Below are 19,223 nucleotides of genomic sequence, written 5' to 3'. Positions count from 1 at the left end.
GCAGCAACTGCACAATATACTATATACACTTGTATAGTATATTGTATATTGTAAGTGTATAGTATATAGTATGTTGTATAGTATATATATATATATATATATATATATATATATATATATGTATAGTATATTGTATATTGTGTGCTATTGCTACTGGTTGCTAAATAGACAGATAGATTGATAGAGGATCAATAAAGTCTATCTATAAGTCAACAAAATATATCTATCTATCTATCTATCTATCTATCTATAGCCAGTAGCAATTGCACAATATACTATATAGATAGAGAGATAGATACTTTATTTATTAATCTCAAAGGAAATTTAGCAGATATACTATATAGTATACTATTCTATATAGTAGCAATTAGCCAGTAGCAAATGCACAATATACTATATATATATATATATATATATATAAATATCATTTTAATTTTTGTGTCCTTGTTTTATGTTAGGGTCAGAGTTTAAGACGTGCACCTCAGCTCCCTGTCTGAAATCTGCAGGCCCTCATTCCTCACTGTCAGCTCCTCCGTTCAAGCCTCCGGAGCGAAGAGTTAAATGTCCATTTCAGGGGCTGTCAATCTGAAGGGAGAGCATCCAAGAAGAGGGGTGCGAACCAGCCAATCCCAGCGCAGGAGGGAGACACGACCAGCCAATCTCAGCGCCGGGTGGGCGGGGCTCTGTCGGAATGCGGGTGGGGGGAAAGTAGTAGCGGTCCTCCGCGCGGGAGAGGAGGCAGAGTGAGAGTCCGGGGAGACGCGGAGACGCGGAGGAGTCGCGGAGCAAGTGCCGAGAGACGGCGGACAGAGGAGCCCGGTCCCCCAGCGGGGCCACGCTGAAGACTTCTGGTGAATTTTCCAGTCCAAGAAAAAAATAACAAAACAACTACGGGGGGAAAAAAACCCCGAAAAATTAAAGATAATAAAGCAGCGGAGGAAGAGTGGACGAACCCAGCTCGGCTTCCCCAGCTCCAGTCCTGCCTCCAGCCCGGCCGCCTCAAGACTTTCCCCCACAGAGCGGCAGTCTTTCCCTCTCCTCCCCGCCACGATGCTGCCCGGCGCCGTCCTCCTCTCCTGGCTCGCTGGTCTCGGTGAGTACGCGGGGCTCTCCGCTCCGTCCTGCGCTCTCTGCCGGACTGACATGTTTACGCTGCCGTTGGTAACCGAGCGCTTAGCGGCCCGCTGCCCTGTCAGAGCTGGGGTCGGAACCGGGGAAAGTGCTTCAGACCCATTTGGGCCACAGTTTGTGTGGAAAGGTGGAGGTGTGACGGGGTTGTAGCAGTTTCTTCACCTTAATAAAGCCGGGATGTTTGACTCAGGTGACCCATCAGTTACTCGGCCAGATCCCTTCAGTTCAGCTCGCATTCCTGAACACAGAGACGGGTGGAGGTGGTGGAGTTATTGGTGGTGGTGTTGGTGGAGTTGGTGATGTTATTGGTGGTGTTGGTGGAGTTGGTGGTGTTATTGGTGGAGTTGGTGGTGTTATTGGTGGTGTTGGTGGAGTTGGTGGTGTTATTGGTGGTGTTGGTGGAGTTGGTGGTGGTGTTTGTGGTGTTGGTGGTGTTATTGGTGGTGGTGTTGGTGGAGTTGGTGGTGTTGGTGGTGGTGTTGGTGGAGTTGGTGGTGGTGGTGGTGGTGTTGGTGGTGTTGGTGGAGTTGGTGGTGGTGTTGGTGGTGTTGGTGTTGGTGGAGCTGGTGGTGTTATTGGTGGTGGTGTTGGTGTTGGTGTTGGTGGTGTTGGTGGTGTTATTGGTGGTGGTGTTGGTGGAGTTGGTGGTGTTATTGGTGGTGGTGTTGGTGGAGTTGGTGGTGGTGTTGGTGATGTTGGTGGAGTTGGTGTTGGTGTTGGTGGTATTGGTGGTGTTATTGGTGGAGTTGGTGGTGGTGTTGGTGATGTTGGTGGAGTTGGTGGTGTTATTGGTGGTGTTGGTGGAGTCGGTGGTGGTGTTGGTGGAGTTGGTGGTGTTATTGGTGGAGTTGGTGATGGTGTTGGTGGTATTGGTGGTGTTATTGGTGGTATTGGTGGTGTTATTGGTGTTGGTGGTGGTGTTGGTGGTGGTGTTTCTGGCAGAGACCGGGGCAGTGCTGTGTTGGAGGCTATTGTCAGGAGGAACCTTCCCAGAGGAAGCTCAGTGTCTCCAGTTCCCATCCAGCACCTAGTTGATCTAATCAGGGCTTCAGTAAAGTAAATCAGCAGACTGGACCGAGGAGAGGAGATCCCAGAGGAGATCCCAGAGGAGATCCCAGAGGAGATCAGCACCCAAACCTGGGATCATGTCAGTGAAGCTACTGACCACTACTGAGTAGATGCTCTCGCTGTCTTCTGTTTATATGGCTTAATGTAATATTATATAGTTATTATATAGAGGCTAATGGGTAGATGTTTTCACTGGCTGCTGCCTTTATGTTTATTAGGGTTTATTCTAATGTTATATAGAGTTAATTACAGGTAGACACTCTCACTGACATCATGTTTATTAGGGTTTATTCTAATGTTATATAGAGTTAATTACAGGTAGACACTCTCACTGACTTTATGTTTATTAGGGTTTATTCTAATGTTATATAGAGTTAATTACAGGTAGACACTCTCACTGACATCATGTTTATTAGGGTTTATTCTAATGTTATATAGAGTTAATTACAGGTAGACACTCTCACTGACATCATGTTTATTAGGGTTTATTCTAATGTTTTATAGAGTTAATTACAGGTAGACACTCTCACTGACTTTATGTTTATTAGGGTTTATTCTAATGTTATATAGAGTTAATTACAGGTAGACACTCTCACTGACATCATGTTTATTAGGGTTTATTCTAATGTTTTATAGAGTTAATTACAGGTAGACACTCTCACTGACTATGTTTATTAGGGTGTATTCTAATGTTATATAGAGTTAATTACAGGTAGACACTCTCACTGACATCATGTTTATTAGGGTTTATTCTAATGTTTTATAGAGTTAATTACAGGTAGACACTCTCACTGACTTTATGTTTATTAGGGTTTATTCTAATGTTATATAGAGTTAATTACAGGTAGACACTCTCACTGACATCATGTTTATTAGGGTTTATTCTAATGTTTTATAGAGTTAATTACAGGTAGACACTCTCACTGACATCATGTTTATTAGGGTTTATTCTAATGTTTTATAGAGTTAATTACAGGTAGACACTCTCACTGACTTTATGTTTATGTGGGTTTATTCTAATGTTATATAGAGTTAATTACAGGTAGACACTCTCACTGACTTTATGTTTATTAGGGTTTATTCTAATGTTTTATAGAGTTAATTACAGGTAGACACTCTCACTGACCATGTTTATTAGGGTTTATTCTAATGTTATATAGAGTTAATTACAGGTAGACACTCTCACTGACATCATGTTTATTAGGGTTTATTCTAATGTTTTATAGAGTTAATTACAGGTAGACACTCTCACTGACTTTATGTTTATTAGGGTTTATTCTAATGTTATATAGAGTTAATTACAGGTAGACACTCTCACTGACATCATGTTTATTAGGGTTTATTCTAATGTTTTATAGAGTTAATTACAGGTAGACACTCTCACTGACTATGTTTATTAGGGTGTATTCTAATGTTATATAGAGTTAATTACAGGTAGACACTCTCACTGACATCATGTTTATTAGGGTTTATTCTAATGTTTTATAGAGTTAATTACAGGTAGACACTCTCACTGACATCATGTTTATTAGGGTTTATTCTAATGTTTTATAGAGTTAATTACAGGTAGACACTCTCACTGACATCATGTTTATTAGGGTTTATTCTAATGTTATATAGAGTTAATTACAGGTAGACACTCTCACTGACTTTATGTTTATTAGGGTTTATTCTAATGTTATATAGAGTTAATTACAGGTAGACACTCTCACTGACATCATGTTTATTAGGGTTTATTCTAATGTTTTATAGAGTTAATTACAGGTAGACACTCTCACTGACATCATGTTTATTAGGGTTTATTCTAATGTTATATAGAGTTAATTACAGGTAGACACTCTCACTGACTTTATGTTTATTAGGGTTTATTCTAATGTTATATAGAGTTAATTACAGGTAGACACTCTCACTGACATCATGTTTATTAGGGTTTATTCTAATGTTTTATAGAGTTAATTACAGGTAGACACTCTCACTGACATCATGTTTATTAGGGTTTATTCTAATGTTATATAGAGTTAATTACAGGTAGACACTCTCACTGACTTTATGTTTATTAGGGTTTATTCTAATGTTATATAGAGGTAATTACAGGTAGACACTCTCACTGACATCATGTTTATTAGGGTTTATTCTAATGTTTTATAGAGTTAATTACAGGTAGACACTCTCACTGACATCATGTTTATTAGGGTTTATTCTAATGTTATATAGAGTTAATTACAGGTAGACACTCTCACTGACTTTATGTTTATTAGGGTTTATTCTAATGTTATATAGAGTTAATTACAGGTAGACACTCTCACTGACATCATGTTTATTAGGGTTTATTCTAATGTTTTATAGAGTTAATTACAGGTAGACACTCTCACTGACATCATGTTTATTAGGGTTTATTCTAATGTTATATAGAGTTAATTACAGGTAGACACTCTCACTGACTTTATGTTTATTAGGGTTTATTCTAATGTTATATAGAGTTAATTACAGGTAGACACTCTCACTGACTTTATGTTTATTAGGGTGTATTCTAATGTTATATAGAGTTAATTACAGGTAGACACTCTCACTGACATCATGTTTATTAGGGTGTATTCTAATGTTATATAGAGTTAATTACAGGTAGACAGTCTCACTGACTTTATGTTTATTAGGGTGTATTCTAATGTTATATAGAGTAATAAAGATGTAGCCGTATAAATGCTATCATGACTGTTGGAACAAAACTCTGTGTTTTGGTAACATAACATTCACACCTTTACCGGTAGTCAGTGTGACGATATATTGTTTTACGTTGTTGGAGCGTCGTTTCTGTTGGCCAGAGGATGATGGCGTGACTTCTGAGTCTTGGTTTTCTCTCAAGGTTTCTTCCTCTCGCTCTGAGGGAGTTTTTCAGTCCCCCTGTTGCCTTTGGCTGGGCTTGCTGGGGTCCGAGCCCCGAATCTCGGTAAGGCTGCTTTGTGAGATGAAACCTCATATGAGTGGTTGTTCCTCAGCTTTGTGCCTTCTTGCCTTGTTCTTGCAACGCCAAGACAAGTGTGTGTGTGTGTGTGTGTGTGTGTCCTGAGTGCTGAGAAACAATATTACCACCTTCCCTCGATGATGCTTTGGAAGAAGGCATAATCTAAATATCCTCCCCGCGTGAAACACCGTGGAGCCCAGCCGACTTCCGCTCGTTCCGAATGGGCTCGTTTTCAAGTACGGCAGCCGTGTGAATTGCTTTCCCTCTCTACAGCATTTTATTTGCCATTTGCTGATTTCGCCTGATGATGGTCTGGCCTTAATGTGGTCCTAAAGAAGGGGCAGCACGCAGCTGAGCAAACACATTTAGGGTCGAGCACAGTACAAAGCTCCTCATTTGAATCTGACATCAGCAATAAAGCTTTTAATATTGCTCGCACTCGCGCTCCCGCAGGACCTCTGCGTCAGCCCTCGAGAGGCGCGCTTTATTACCGCGTTCTCGAGTGGATATGGGCTGAGATGCTCAGGATAAAAGGAGAGATTCCCCTTTTTTTTTGAGCCTTGAGAGCGCGAGCAATTGCGACGGCGGCCAAATGAGTACTTCAGGCGGAAAATGATTTTTAGCACCTACACCAAAAAACAATGACAGGATTTCTGCTGAAGAGCTCTGTTCGCTGAAGACGGTGCCCGGCAGGCCTCCTTTCACTGCTCCTAGCCGAAGATGTGAACCGTATACGATGACGGGATGAAATGCACTGCATGTCCAAAGGTATCCAGACAAGCCCTCTCTGACTGACTTCAGCTATGGTGAAGCGGTCACTGTTATCTCCAAAAAGCATCGCCAATAAAATGGACACACTGGAGCAGCTGTGGAGCAGGGGTTGGCTAGAAGGGTTTAAAACCTGTGGTCCGAGCCTAGTCTAAAGCCCCTCCAACAGAGGACACACTTAAAACGAAAGATGCTACAAAGGGATTCTCACTTTTGGTTACATAAAGAACCATTTTTGTAGCAGAGAGGGTTTGGTTAGGGTTAGGGTTTGGTTAGGGTTAGATTAGGTTAGGTTAGGGTTAGGCTTAGGGTTTAGGGTTAGGGTTAGGTTAGGGTTAAGGTTGGGTTAGGGTTAGGCTTAGGTTAGGGTTTGGTTAGGGTTAGGCTTAGGTTAGGGTTTGGTTAGGGTTAGGCTTAGGTTAGGGTTTGGTTAGGGTTAGGTTAAGGTTAGATTAGGTTAGGTTAGGGTTAGGCTTAGGGTTTAGGGTTAGGGTTAGGGTTAGGGTTAGGGTTGGGTTAGGGTTTGGTTAGGGTTAGGCTTAGGTTAGGGTTTGGTTAGGGTTAGGTTAAGGTTAGATTAGGTTAGGTTAGGGTTAGGCTTAGGGTTTAGGATTAGGGTTGGGTTAGGGTTAGGGTTGGGTTAGGGTTTGGTTAGGGTTAGGCTTAGGTTAGGGTTTGGTTAGGGTTAGGTTAAGGTTAGATTAGGTTAGGTTAGGGTTAGGGTTAGGCTTAGGGTTGGGTTAGGGTTAGGGTTGGGTTAGGGTTTGGTTAGGGTTAGGCTTAGGTTAGGGTTTGGTTAGGGTTAGGTTAAGGTTAGATTAGGTTAGGTTAGGGTTAGGCTTGGGGTTTAGGGTTAGGTTAGGGTTAGGGTTAGGGTTAGGGTTGGGTTAGGGTCAGGGTCAGGGTCAGGGTTAGGTTAAGGTTAAGGTTGGGTTAGGCTTAGGTTAGGGTTTGGTTAGGGTTAGGCTTAGGTTAGGGTTTGGTTAGGGTTAGGCTTAGGTTAGGGTTTGGTTAGGGTTTGGTTAGGGTTAGATTAGGTTAGGTTAGGGTTTGGTTAGGGTTAGATTAGGTTAGGTTAGGGTTAGGCTTAGGGTTTAGGGTTAGGTTAGGTTAGGGTTAGGCTTAGGGTTTAGGGTTAGGTTAGGTTAGGGTTAGGTTAGGGTTAGGGTTAGGGTTAGGGTTAGGGTAGGGTTAGGGTTAGGGTCAGAGTACCTGAAGTGGTAAAGAACCACCATTTTCGTGATGCTGTATGTGTGCAGAGAATTATGGGTAACTGAGAGCTGGGTAAAATACATCAGTTCCGTCCTCCAGATCGCTCTGGGATGTAGATGAAGGCTCCTTCTCTGTGGAACAGCCTTTCATGACGTAGAGGGTTAGTGGCTAGTCGGAAACGCAGCTATTGCACTGCAGCCCTCATCGTAATGCACAGATCTGATTGGCTGGGTAGAAAACTCGGTCTGTGAGTTTCCTAGCTTGCTAAACCGATACCGTTAAGGCTAGAAAAGTTACGGCGTCAAATAAACATGATCAGTAATTTAGCAGTTAAAGGCCCAGGTCCAGATACGACAGCGCCAGAGCCTGCCCACGGTCCGCCTATTAGTGACCTCTGTACTATGGCATTTCTCAAAGAACCCTTCCGAGTACCTTTATTATTATTTTTTATTATTTTAAAGGCAGTTACTGCAGCAAAGGTGGGGCAAACTCCCTATTAGCATTGGAGGAGCAGGTGTCTACAGTCGTTTGGACATGTGGTGTAGGTCACATCCACTGTTACCGGAGTCATTAGCATTGAAGCACAGCAGAAAAGCCACCTCATCGCTTCATGAAGGCCAGTTTGTTATTCAGTCTCCCTCTTGTTTCAGATAAATTATTAAAAACATAAATAAACACATGCTTATTTTTTCCTCCCAATTTAGTAACAGTCAATTCCAATTCCTTCAGGCGTTTAGCAGCCTCGCTCCCCTCAGCCCTTAACTGTTGACACTGTCGTCCTAGTTTAACATCAAATTAAAGACTGAACCTTTATATTGATGCGATAAAAAGGGGAAGCAGCAATCGCTATGGAAACAAAAACATTTATAGATTGGTGGCACCTTAGGGTTATCCAAACAACTTAGCACGGCGTATTTGTTTGAAGCGCAACTTCTGAATACTACAGTGTGTGTTCGCCTGGGTATGGAGAACTACCCTCCGGCTGCCTGATTCAGTACGGAAACTAGAGATGCACCGATCCCATATTAGGATCAGTTATCAGCCCTGATATTAACAAAATTAGCTGCATCGGGTATCGGATAATTAGGCTGATCTATGTTTTCAGTTTTTGGTTGCTGCTGGTATGTTTGACCAATTTACTTATTTATTCTCATGTTTAGCTGCTAGACTTTATATTAAAGTAGTAAAAATATCTAAAATATCTAAAAATAAGACAAAGTGAGGCTACTTATTTAGAATTTGGAATGTTTTGGCTGATACATTTGATGTATTTTAATATATTTGAAGAAGTTTGACCCCTTTTTTATTTAGAATTTGAGTGCTGTGTCAAGATCCTGCACCACTGTTTATTTTACGATACATAAACTTTGCATATCGGTCGATACCATTGCTGAATTAATAAACCGTAAAAGCTCACCATGTGGGAGAGACTTAAGGCATCAGGATTGACGTCAGTATTACTTTATATAATAAAACAAATGAACATACAGATATAAATGTACTAAATTGTTATTTATTTGTCACCAAAATAAACAATGGTGCAGGACCTTGACACAACATTCCAAAATCAAAATAAAAAAGGGGTCAAACTTCTTCAAATATATTAAAATACATAAGATATATCAGCCGAAACATTCCAATATCAAAATAAAAAAGGGGTCAAACTTCTTCAAATATATTCAAATACATAAAATATATCAGCCAAACCATTCCAAAATCAAAATAAGTAGTATTATTCAAAATATTATTAAGTAGTTTTATTCAAAATATAGTATTATTAATATATTTTAAGAAGTTTGACCCCTTTTGACCCTTTGTTGACGTCAATCCTGATGCCTTAAGTCTGTCCCACATGGTGAGGTATACGGTTTATTAATTCAGCAATGGTATCGGACTGGTATCAGGTATCGACCGATATGCAAAGTTTATGTATCGTATCGGTATCGGCACTGAAAGAGCCGGATCGGTGCATCCCTAAAGGAAACCATGTTCACATTGCAAAGACAACAGTGACTTATTAAGGTTCAATTTCCTCGAAAGTATGTGCTGTATCCATGCAAACCCACAGCCTTCGGCTTAATTACCAAGGGAAAGCTCGGAAAGGGTCGCGCCCGGGTTCTGTTTCCTCCTCGGTTACAATCAGGTGGAATGTGAAGGGAGAACTAGTTAACTCCACAGTTATTTGCATCAATAAGACGTTCCCTAGCATGTGCTGTCAGGGCGCGTTTGCGGCTCTCGCCGATTCTCCGGCTCATCCATCTCGCTGTTACGGCTGATAAATCCAGCACAAAGCAGCACTCCTCATTTTCTTTATATGTGAGAGACTACTGTGACTGGAGAGTCAGAGAGTGAAAAGACACGGCACCTCGTTTACAAAAATATAAATACATTTAAAGGAGGATTAAAAAAAGATACAAGGGCCGTGGATTCATCTGTAGAATTTCCATAAAGGTGAAGGCACAGCTATTTTGCACTTTCCCCATTAAAACAATGACGTATATCACAGCCTATGGAATCTCGTAGACTGATACAGGGTGGTAACTAGTCCTGTTCACTCAGTTTTATGTAATCGTTGGTAAATTGGTACTTTAAGGTGTTTGAATGTGTTTGTATTTGTTACTAATTACATTTTTAAAATATTAAAATATTTAGTTTCATTAATTTCAGAACATCAGAGGAGCTTTGTGACGATCTGATTTCTTTAGACTCTCTTTACAACAGAATAATAGAGCCTAACAAACCTTTTCTGTAACTCTACCAAACTCTCTCTCTCTCTCTCTCTCTCTCTCTCGGATCTTAATGTCTAAATTCTTCAGGAAGGGAACATTAGCAGTTGTTCTTTTTGAGTTGCATTACCTCCCTACACTCTGTCCCGCCTCTAGGCTCTTTATTTCTCTGTTTTCAGACAGTTTGGATTATGAAATCTGCACCTTTTCCTGAGGGAAGTTCTCCTCTACCTCTACCGTGAATGACTGTAACTTACGAGTGGTGGGCAATGTGGCGGTCAGGGTTGCAATGGTATGAGATGTTTACGGTTTCAGAAAATATCAATTACATTATGAACTTATCCAACAATGAATGGACACGACCTCGATATTGTTTGTGCTGGGTTTTTATATTAAATGTATTTATTGCAGTTTCATTTATTTGGGATATTTAAACTTTTCCTATTTCCAGTGTCTCAGTATTCGTAATAATTTAATAAAAGTGCATTGCTGTTTAATAGAGTGTAATTGCATTATTATGCTATGATATTATGATTATAGAAGTGGCATTAAACGGTCTTAAGAATCTTAAGAATATCGCTTATCGCAATTATTTCTGGGACAATAGATCCTTATGACAGGCCTATTGTACTTCACGACTCTTCCTCTTCTTCTCTTTGCTGTCCTCATTATTACTATTATTATTTTTATTATTATTATTATTATTATTAGTAGTAGTAGTAGAGTTATTATTATTATTATAATTATTATTATTATTAGTATTAGTAGTAGTAGAGTTATTATTATCATTATTATTATTAGTAGTAGTATTATTATAATCATTATTATTATTATTAGTATTATTATTATTATTATTATCATTATTATTATTATTATCATTAGTAGTAGTAGTATTATCATTATTATTATTATTATTATTATTAGTAGTAGTAGTAGTAGTATCATTATTATTATTATTATTATTATTATTAGTAGTAGTAGTAGTATTATCATTATTATTATTATTATTATTATTATTATTAGTAGTAGTAGTATTATCATCATCATCATTATTATTATTATTATTAGTAGTAGTAGTAGTATTATCATTATTATTATTATTATTATTATTAGTAGTAGTAGTAGTAGAGTTATGAAATAACTACATTAAGGAAGGAGGAACAGGCCTGAAGACCCTCCTTTCTAATCTAACAGCCCATAAATTCCATCTCTGCCTTGTATCTGTGTCTGATGGCATGGTCCGAACCAGCAATCTATTATTATTATTATTATTAATAATAATAAAAGTTGACCCTTTTTTTTCTGCTTGAACGAAAGCTTTACTATCGTTAAATCTTCAAACAGTTTATTAAAGACAGCAGATTTTAAATATCTTCCTTTTAAAAATAAATGAAGCGAAGCTCTTTTGAACTACTTTGTTTCCAGCTAACGATCGTTTTCAACATGGATTAATATGCTGATTATTTTCTCCATGAAATAATTGATAGTTTGTTTTTTAAGCTCTGAAAATAGTAATAAATTGGTGGGATTCTCTGTTCAGCTGCCTTTTTTCTTAACACCGATATTAAGCAAAAGTACACAAGTATGATTAACCAACCTTACTGCTGCAGCCCTAGTGACAGTATTTTACTGTGAAATGAAGACAAATGTTGTTATTATAATGAAACAATATGCAGTTCTGAGCATAGCGTGGATATTATCAGTGCTTCACCAAAGAACAATGACCAGCAGCTGCTTTTACTACAAAGACAGTGAACAGTTAGTCCTGCTCAATCAGATAAAGCACATTTTGCACACCGGGACACTTCGTCTTCTTTTGGGATGGTGAATATTTGCACCATGGTTTCCTCCCCTTTCTGTGCAGTACCCTTTATCATTGAAGTGCTTGAATCATTATTCTGCTCTATATTATGATTAGAATCTGATAAAAAGGAAAAAAGGTGGGTGTCCAATCTCAGAAGTGTGAAACCAAGCTAGTGTGGTCCTCTGAGTAGAACATCCAGTGGATCCAGTGTCAGATGTAAACGGTGGCCTTGCTGTTGTCAGAGGGCCACAGCATCGCCCCGTTTCGGTCCTGATATTAACAAAATTAGCTGGATCAGGTATCGGATAATTAGGGCCGGCCCACAGAACCGATCCTTTCACTGTAATTGGTTGGTGTGAGACTGCACTAAGTGTTTAGATGTTTGCAGTTTTTGGTTGCTGCTGGTATGTTTGACCAAGTTACTTATTTATTCTCATGTTTAGCTGCTAGATTTTATTTTAAAGTATGCGAAATATCTAAACATAAGACAAAGTGAAGCTGCTTATTTTGAATTTGGATGTTTTGGCTGATACGTTTTATGTATTTTAATATATTATAAGAAGTTTGACTCTGAATTTGAATGTTGTGTCAAGGTCCTGCACCATTGTGTATTTTAGTGAATAACAAATGAACAAATAAATAGCAATTTAATATATTAATATCTACGTGTTAATTTGCAGCATCAGACGTAAACGGTGGCCTTGCTGTTGTTTCAGAGGGCCACAGCATCACCTGTTTCTCTCTGCCTCCGCCGATCCGCAGCCAGCACGGTCATTTCTATCTTCTACCAGATGCAGTGGGCAGTGTGGTTGGCAGTGAGGTAGTCTCGGGGGTTGATCCACTGGTTACCTTCCCCCATGACCAGTTAAAGTGCATTGCCGTCCTTTAGCGTCTCTGATATAGGTCTGTAAGACTAATGCGTCTTCACAGCGCCGGGGGATTGGCTCTGCCATCCATGTCTGTTGTGAACACCTGCTACATCGCTAGTTACTGATATAACACACTCACACACACACACACACACACAGAAAGGCGCAGAAAGCACAGCTCAACCATAAATACGCAGCTTTGCAAACATCCGACAGCTCTTTTACATGAGAGAAGTGTCAGACTGATGTTTAGTGTGTCTTCAGAGCAGATAATAATCAGGAAATATTAATATAATCAATGAATGATATAATCATGGTCTGCGTAGTAATCAAAAAGGGATTCCATTCAGATGGTTGCCATAGGGACAGATGTTGAGGTTAAGGTGGCGTGGTGTCACCCAGCCACCCACCCATCTCCTTCCACGGACAGCGCTCAGCGCAGCTGCCATCCGAGCCTGAATCCTAGCCGGGAGACTCGAGCCTCTCCAGCGCCGTGTAGACAGATATTTTACCACATGCCACTCGGGGGGGCCTAACGTCAACTTTCTGCATCCTCCATCAGAGTAACTGCAACTGTGGCAAGCACTTACTGGCATGATGAAAAGCTATCAGGTGTTCATGACTGAAGACCGAATAGTCTGTCTCCAGCAGCCTCGGGGGACCTCTTTTTTCCTCACCGTTGTGAATACTTGTGTTACAAATGAAGGCTGGATTTATTTAGCATCTGCTGACAGCGAAATCAGAGCGTTGCGGCCAGAAAAACAGAAGCAGAGGACGACTTTATGTGATCTGACACCCTCTTCAAGAGACGACACCCTCTGCCTCATCCTTTTATCTGCGGCTTTGCCCCCCCCCCCGCCGCCGCCACTCAAACCGTGAAAGGGGAAGTGCCGGGACTTTACCCCCCTCAGCGTTCGGGACGGTATCTGATAGCTGCCGTCCAGTGTGTCAAGTGAAGGGACATACTTATAGCTGTGTCCCGGTCCAGAGTTTGGGCTGATACCAATCTGAACTCAACTCATGCAGTCACAATATATTGACAGATGTATTGGGACACTCCTCCTCAATATCGAATTCAGGTGCTTGATTCAGTCCCATTGCCACCACAGGTGTATAACATCAGCCCTGCCTCTAGCCCTGCAGTCTGCCTTTATTACACACATCAGTGAAAGAACGGGAGGTTCTGAAGAGCTCACTGGACTCCAGCGTGGTTCTGTATGTAATAGGAGGAGCCACCGCTGCACCAACAACTACAATAAGTCAGCTGGTGAAATTTAGACCTTCCCTCCTAGATACGTGTCTGTCAGACCACGTAAAGTTACAGAGCGGGGTCAGGGCCGAGTGCTGAGCTCCTCAGAGCAGAGTGCAGAAAAGCCTCCAACTGACTCTGACTCTGAGCTTCAGACCTTAGAGCAAAGCTCCGGTAGGTGTCCCCATACTTTTGTCCATAGACTGCCTTTCATATAACCTTCTGAGAGCGTTCCTCACAGCTGCGGGCTGGGATTAAGGTTCGTTAATGCCTAGAGGAAGCTACAGGGTGCTTCACATATATATATATACCCACAACCTCCATCATTCTTACATCTGCACATGCTGGATCTTCTGCAAAACTCTCATCGCTGCCCAGTTCCTAAAGGGATGGTGTTAACTGCTTAAGTGTCATAAACAACACTGGCGTTGTCAGCACTGCTCCTCCACTGTGGCGGCTGGACTGTGCAGCCTGCCGTTCTGCAGCCCACGCACTGAGTCCCCAGCAACAAGATGCTGTCAGTGTATCCACTGACAATTATATTGCAAACAGAGCTGGGCTTTTATGAAACATGGACTGTGGCAGCATCCGCGGTGGCATAAAAAGCAAAGCCCTCGTCGCAGCGCCGGCGTCTTCCAGGCGTGTCGAAGGCGTCTGGTAAATGCGTATATAATTTCCATCAGACCTTTGTAGTGATTGTACACATGAAAGCAGCTCACAGTCCAAACACACTATTCCACGTCCTCCAAACGTCCTGTTCTGAGTGTCTCATTATTACCGCTGAATTGCCATATCCCTTTATAACGACGCCGGCCTGCCGGCCCGATAGATCCCCTCGCTCTTGACGTTCTTGACGGACACAGCACACCCAGGTCTTCCCGCATTTTTTTAAGGACCGCCCCGAGGAGCTCTCAGCACTCGGCCCTGACCCCGCTCTGTACCTTTACGTGGTCTGACAGACACTCGGTGGCTGAGCTGCTCTCTGTGGTTCAGTAATACCACTGTCAGCGGATGGAGGAAGGTCTAGGAAGGAAGGTCTGCTGACTTATTGTAGTTGTTGGTGCAGCGGTGGCTCCTCCTATTACATACAGAACCACGCTGGAGTCCAGTGAGCTCTTCAGAACCTCCTAGTCTTTCACTGATGTGTGTAATAAAGGCAGACTGCAGGGCTAGAGGCAGGGCTGATGTTATACACCTGTGGTGGCAATGGGACTGAATAAAGCACCTGAATTCGATATTGAGGAGGAGTGTCCCAATACATCTGTCAATATATGCAGGATTGTACAGTCTGAAAGGCCCCCGCCGTCCAAGGGAATGTGTAGACTGGGTCAGCAGCGGCGGCGGCGGCATCGCCACGCAGCCCGTCCCCATTCGCCCGAGGCGATGCATTCAGCCATTCAGCGGCTGAAAATTTCCCTCTCCCATATTTGTTTTTGGGTAATTTGATACCAGGCAGACAGATTAGCCCATAAATAAGTAAAGAGAAAATAATAATGGAAGAGTGGGAGATGTAGCGGCTGCTCTGTGCAATCTGCACTCCCTCCGAATCATTCAAAGTGCATCTCAGCAGATTATGTGAGGGATAAATGGGCTCCAAATTGATGCGCATTGCACATAAAACAAAAGTAATACCAGCCGCTCGGCAAAGACCATTAAACTCCGAGCTGAGAGCAAAGCCTGCAGAACCCGATAATGGGAGTCGTAGCAAACATTTCCTTGTGGCATTTCTTCAGGTTTCATCAGTGTTTTTACTTTCGCCGCTACGACGACCCTCCAGCGGAAATATCGGCAGCAGACGGCACGGAGGGGACTAGTGCTGTATCTCACAGGCGGCCGTGCACCTTAGTTTCAGTTAGCGCTGGTGGTCTGGTAGCGGCCCTCTCTTTATCCTGTAGCTTTGACTTGCTTAATTAGGTAATTAAGAAAATTTTCATCTCAATCATCGATGCATGTGTGTGTTTTTGTTTGTTTGTTTGTTTATTTATTTATTTATTTGTGGCGCATCTTGGAGGCTGCTCATGTGTGCATGCTGCGAGCCTATTTTTCCCCCTTTTCTGCACAATCAATCTATCAATCATTCGCTCATTTATCCCCCCCCCCCCCTCATTTGCTGCAAGGGATAGCTTGAGAAAACATCAAAATCACTTTATTCTGCACTTCTATGCTGGGCTATATTGCAGCGATGAATCACCCTCTGATGCCTCCACACATTTGCCCAGCATTGCAAACAGTTGTTATATTGTGTTTCCTGGCACTGGCTGAGAGATGTGAGTAAACAAGCTAGTAAATGCACTGACAGCCTTGTTAAATTCTGCATGGGACAGAGCGAGGAAGATGTATTTTGTGTTGTGGGACAGGAGGCACTTTGAAGAATTGGGCTGCTGATCTGATAAGGGCTTCAGTGTCTCTGGGAATTTTGTGGTAGAGCTCGGAATTACACCTGGATTGACTCGGCTGTCTTTCTCTCTCTCTCTCTCTCTCACAGCTCCGGCGCAGGTGGGAGCCGAGACTGATTGCGCGGCACGGGGTGCCTGTGTACGGGGGTGGGAGTGGTCCGGGGTGGTGATGGTGGGAAGGGGGGGCTCCACAGCAGCAATTACAAGCACAAGGCTGGCTTTGCAATATAAATGTAAATCAGCCTTTTAACTCGTACACAACATATCCGGGAAGTGGGGTACTGTCAGCTCACCTTCAGGTAATTATGTGCAGTTTCCTGCCATTACGATGCATCCCCCGCTAAAGTGTCGGGCCCCGAAAAAAGTCACATCTTTGCCGTGCTTAGTTTTAGTGGCTTTGCAGGCCCTTTAGCGACGGCGACGGCTGGCTGGCTGGTCGGCTGGCTGGTCGGCCCTCAGATTTAACCTCAGTCACCATAACCGTGCCAGCCCTGTGCTGTTGAGGAAAGCTCTTATCATCAGCTGTTAGTAGGTTGTGTGATCTTGCGCCCATGAGGCACGGCTCATCTGGGCGCGTCCGCCGCTACTAACGCCGCCTCGTTATTAAGTGCTGGTAAACCACGGGGCTTGATGACATCTTTTGATGGGAAGCAAAAGCAGTCGCCATGGGAGCTTATAATAATTGTTCTCAGCGCGTGGCTTTCAACTCCATCCCTTCATCCAACATGGATCTGAGGGACCATATTGCAAGAAGCCTTTCCTCTAAAGAACCTTTAATAATGTTCTTACAGAAAGGATCCCGGCACACGTTCCTTTTGATTTCCTCTCCGAAAAGGCCGGGAGCCAAAAGGAACCCAAGCCTGCTTCATTTGAGAAGGTCCACCAAGGTCAAATTTGAGTAAACCAGCAGGACATGATGTTTACTTTCTCCAAAACTTGTAGTCGACTTCTGGATGAGGAGAAACTTTTGTGATAGTGCCTAACATAAGATTTACTGCGAGGGCTTATAGGCTTACAGACACCTTGATATTTCCAGTAGCAGCTCTAGCAGCTTTTGAAATGATTCGATCACAATTGCCAGTATATTTTAGGGGGATAAACATTGTTATCTACTGACATTCTGCTCGGGGAAAATGACTTTGTATGCTGTTCATAGTAATAACAAAATAACAAAGCAGGAGGAATTCTGTACAACGCGTAGATTTTCGGATGGTGGGAAAGGAGCTGCGAATCAGAATTCCACTGGGGAATTCCACACTGTTCAATATTGAATGGTATTACTGCAGTAATATTTTACATAGTTATATTTTTACGTTGTTGTGAAAACCCCCAAACCCCAAAAACCCCAAAACAGTGTTAAATAAACTGCATAACCTTGTGTAGGCCTCCCTCATGCCAACAGAACACCTCTGACCCATCTGGCCATGGACTCCACAAGACCTCTGGAGGTTTCCTGTGGTATCTGCCACCAAGACTAACGTTAGCAGCAGGTTGTCATTTCTTGGAGCACTTTTGGTAGGTACTGACCACTGCACTGACCACCTGGAAACACCCCCCCACAAGCCCTTCCTGATGTTCTGGAGATGTTCTGACCCAGTCGTCTAGAACATCACAGTTTGCTTCTTGTCAAAATGTCTCAGATTCTTACTCTCGTCCTTTTTCCCACATCACCTTCCTGTTCACGTGCCAACTGGTTGCCATTGGAACTGGATAATCAGCGGCGATGGCTGATTGGTGTAGAATAAGCCATAGCAAATCTATAGCAGATGCCGTTAGCACATCAGCGCATTGCTTTCGGCGCCTAGGCAAATTAGTACAGCAGTGTAAATTTAATATCGGCACACTTGCAATTGAATCAGCTGCAGCCAGTGTGCTGAAGCATCCTCACAAATCACACATCCAAACCACATCCGCTTGACACGCCTGCTTGGCTGAAGACCAGAACTAAATGCTACAGCTTGAGCTTGTCAACTAGTCAGGGCCAAATGAGTCAAACTCATCCCTGCCTCTCGCCACGGCACACATCTAGCGAGAGGAATGTCCGTCAGAAGAATGACTCATTGTTGAAGAGCAGAATTCTTACACAGTTCCAAACACTCCTGGGTTGCTTGTGAAGGGAGAGGACGGGGAGGCTGCTCGAGCCCTAGTTGATAAACAGAAAATCTCGGAGCTAAGTGCAGTTGATTCCAGCTTTATTTAAAGTGATAATGGCACCACAGAGGGCCTAATAATGAGCCATGAGTGGGATGTAACCTTATAAGAGGCATAATGTCAGATCAGGTAGCAGGCAGAAAGGCCTAGAGTGAGTGGCCAGGAGGAAAACATTGAAAAAGCGCATAACGTATAGACTTTCGGATGGTGGGAAAGGAGCTGCCAATCAGAATTCCACTGGGGAATTCTACACTGTTCAATATCGAATGGTATTACTGCAGTAATATTTTACATAGTTATATTTTTACGTTGTTGTGAAAACCCCCAAACCCCAAAAACCCCAAAACAGTGTTAAATAAACTGTATAACCTTGTGTAGGCCTCCCTCATGCCAACAGAACACCTCTGACCCGTGGAGGCATGAACTCCACAAGACCTCTAAAAATGGTAAAGTGTCCAGTGATATCTAGCAAGGCCTGTAATGACCTTAAATGACCTTAACCTGTCACCGGCTCACCGGTTGCCCTTTCTTAGCCACTGCCTACTGGAAACACCCAACCCCAAGACCTGCCCAGGTTTACCGGATCTGTTCTGACCTATAAGGGTAAAGCCAGCCGGGAACATCTTGTCAAACTGGGTTTGACGCAATGGCATTGGACCTTGCATAGATTTGGGGAGAGGAGGGGACCATGATCATCATCATCATCATCATCATCATCATCTGGCAACCTTCCTTCTTAGACTCCTGGTCAAGACTCTTCAAACTACGCATAAGACACATACGCATACTATCCGATAGATCACTAAAAATGACCATGAAATGTAATGGCGCCACCTGCAGGACTGGAGTGCTCATTGTGCCAGCCTTGTTAGCTGGTGAAGCGGGGC

General features: G+C 42.5%; 1 protein-coding gene across 1 annotated transcript in view; it reads left to right on the top strand.

Moving 5' to 3' along the window:
- The first annotated feature begins 744 nt into the window (after window positions 1–744).
- Window positions 745–19,223, top strand: part of kirrel3a (kirre like nephrin family adhesion molecule 3a) — a 194,297-nt gene continuing 175,818 nt past the window's right edge. Inside the window, exon 1 of the mRNA XM_072659119.1 lies at window positions 745–1,093. Within this exon, the coding sequence (XP_072515220.1) occupies window positions 1,051–1,093 (43 nt within the window). The 5' untranslated portion in view covers window positions 745–1,050. The remainder of the gene's footprint in view (window positions 1,094–19,223) is intronic.

Source organism: Salminus brasiliensis, chromosome 16 (genome assembly GCF_030463535.1).
Source record: "Salminus brasiliensis chromosome 16, fSalBra1.hap2, whole genome shotgun sequence".
NCBI lineage: Eukaryota > Metazoa > Chordata > Actinopteri > Characiformes > Bryconidae > Salminus > Salminus brasiliensis.
This window is presented reverse-complemented; position numbering and strand designations above follow the sequence as displayed.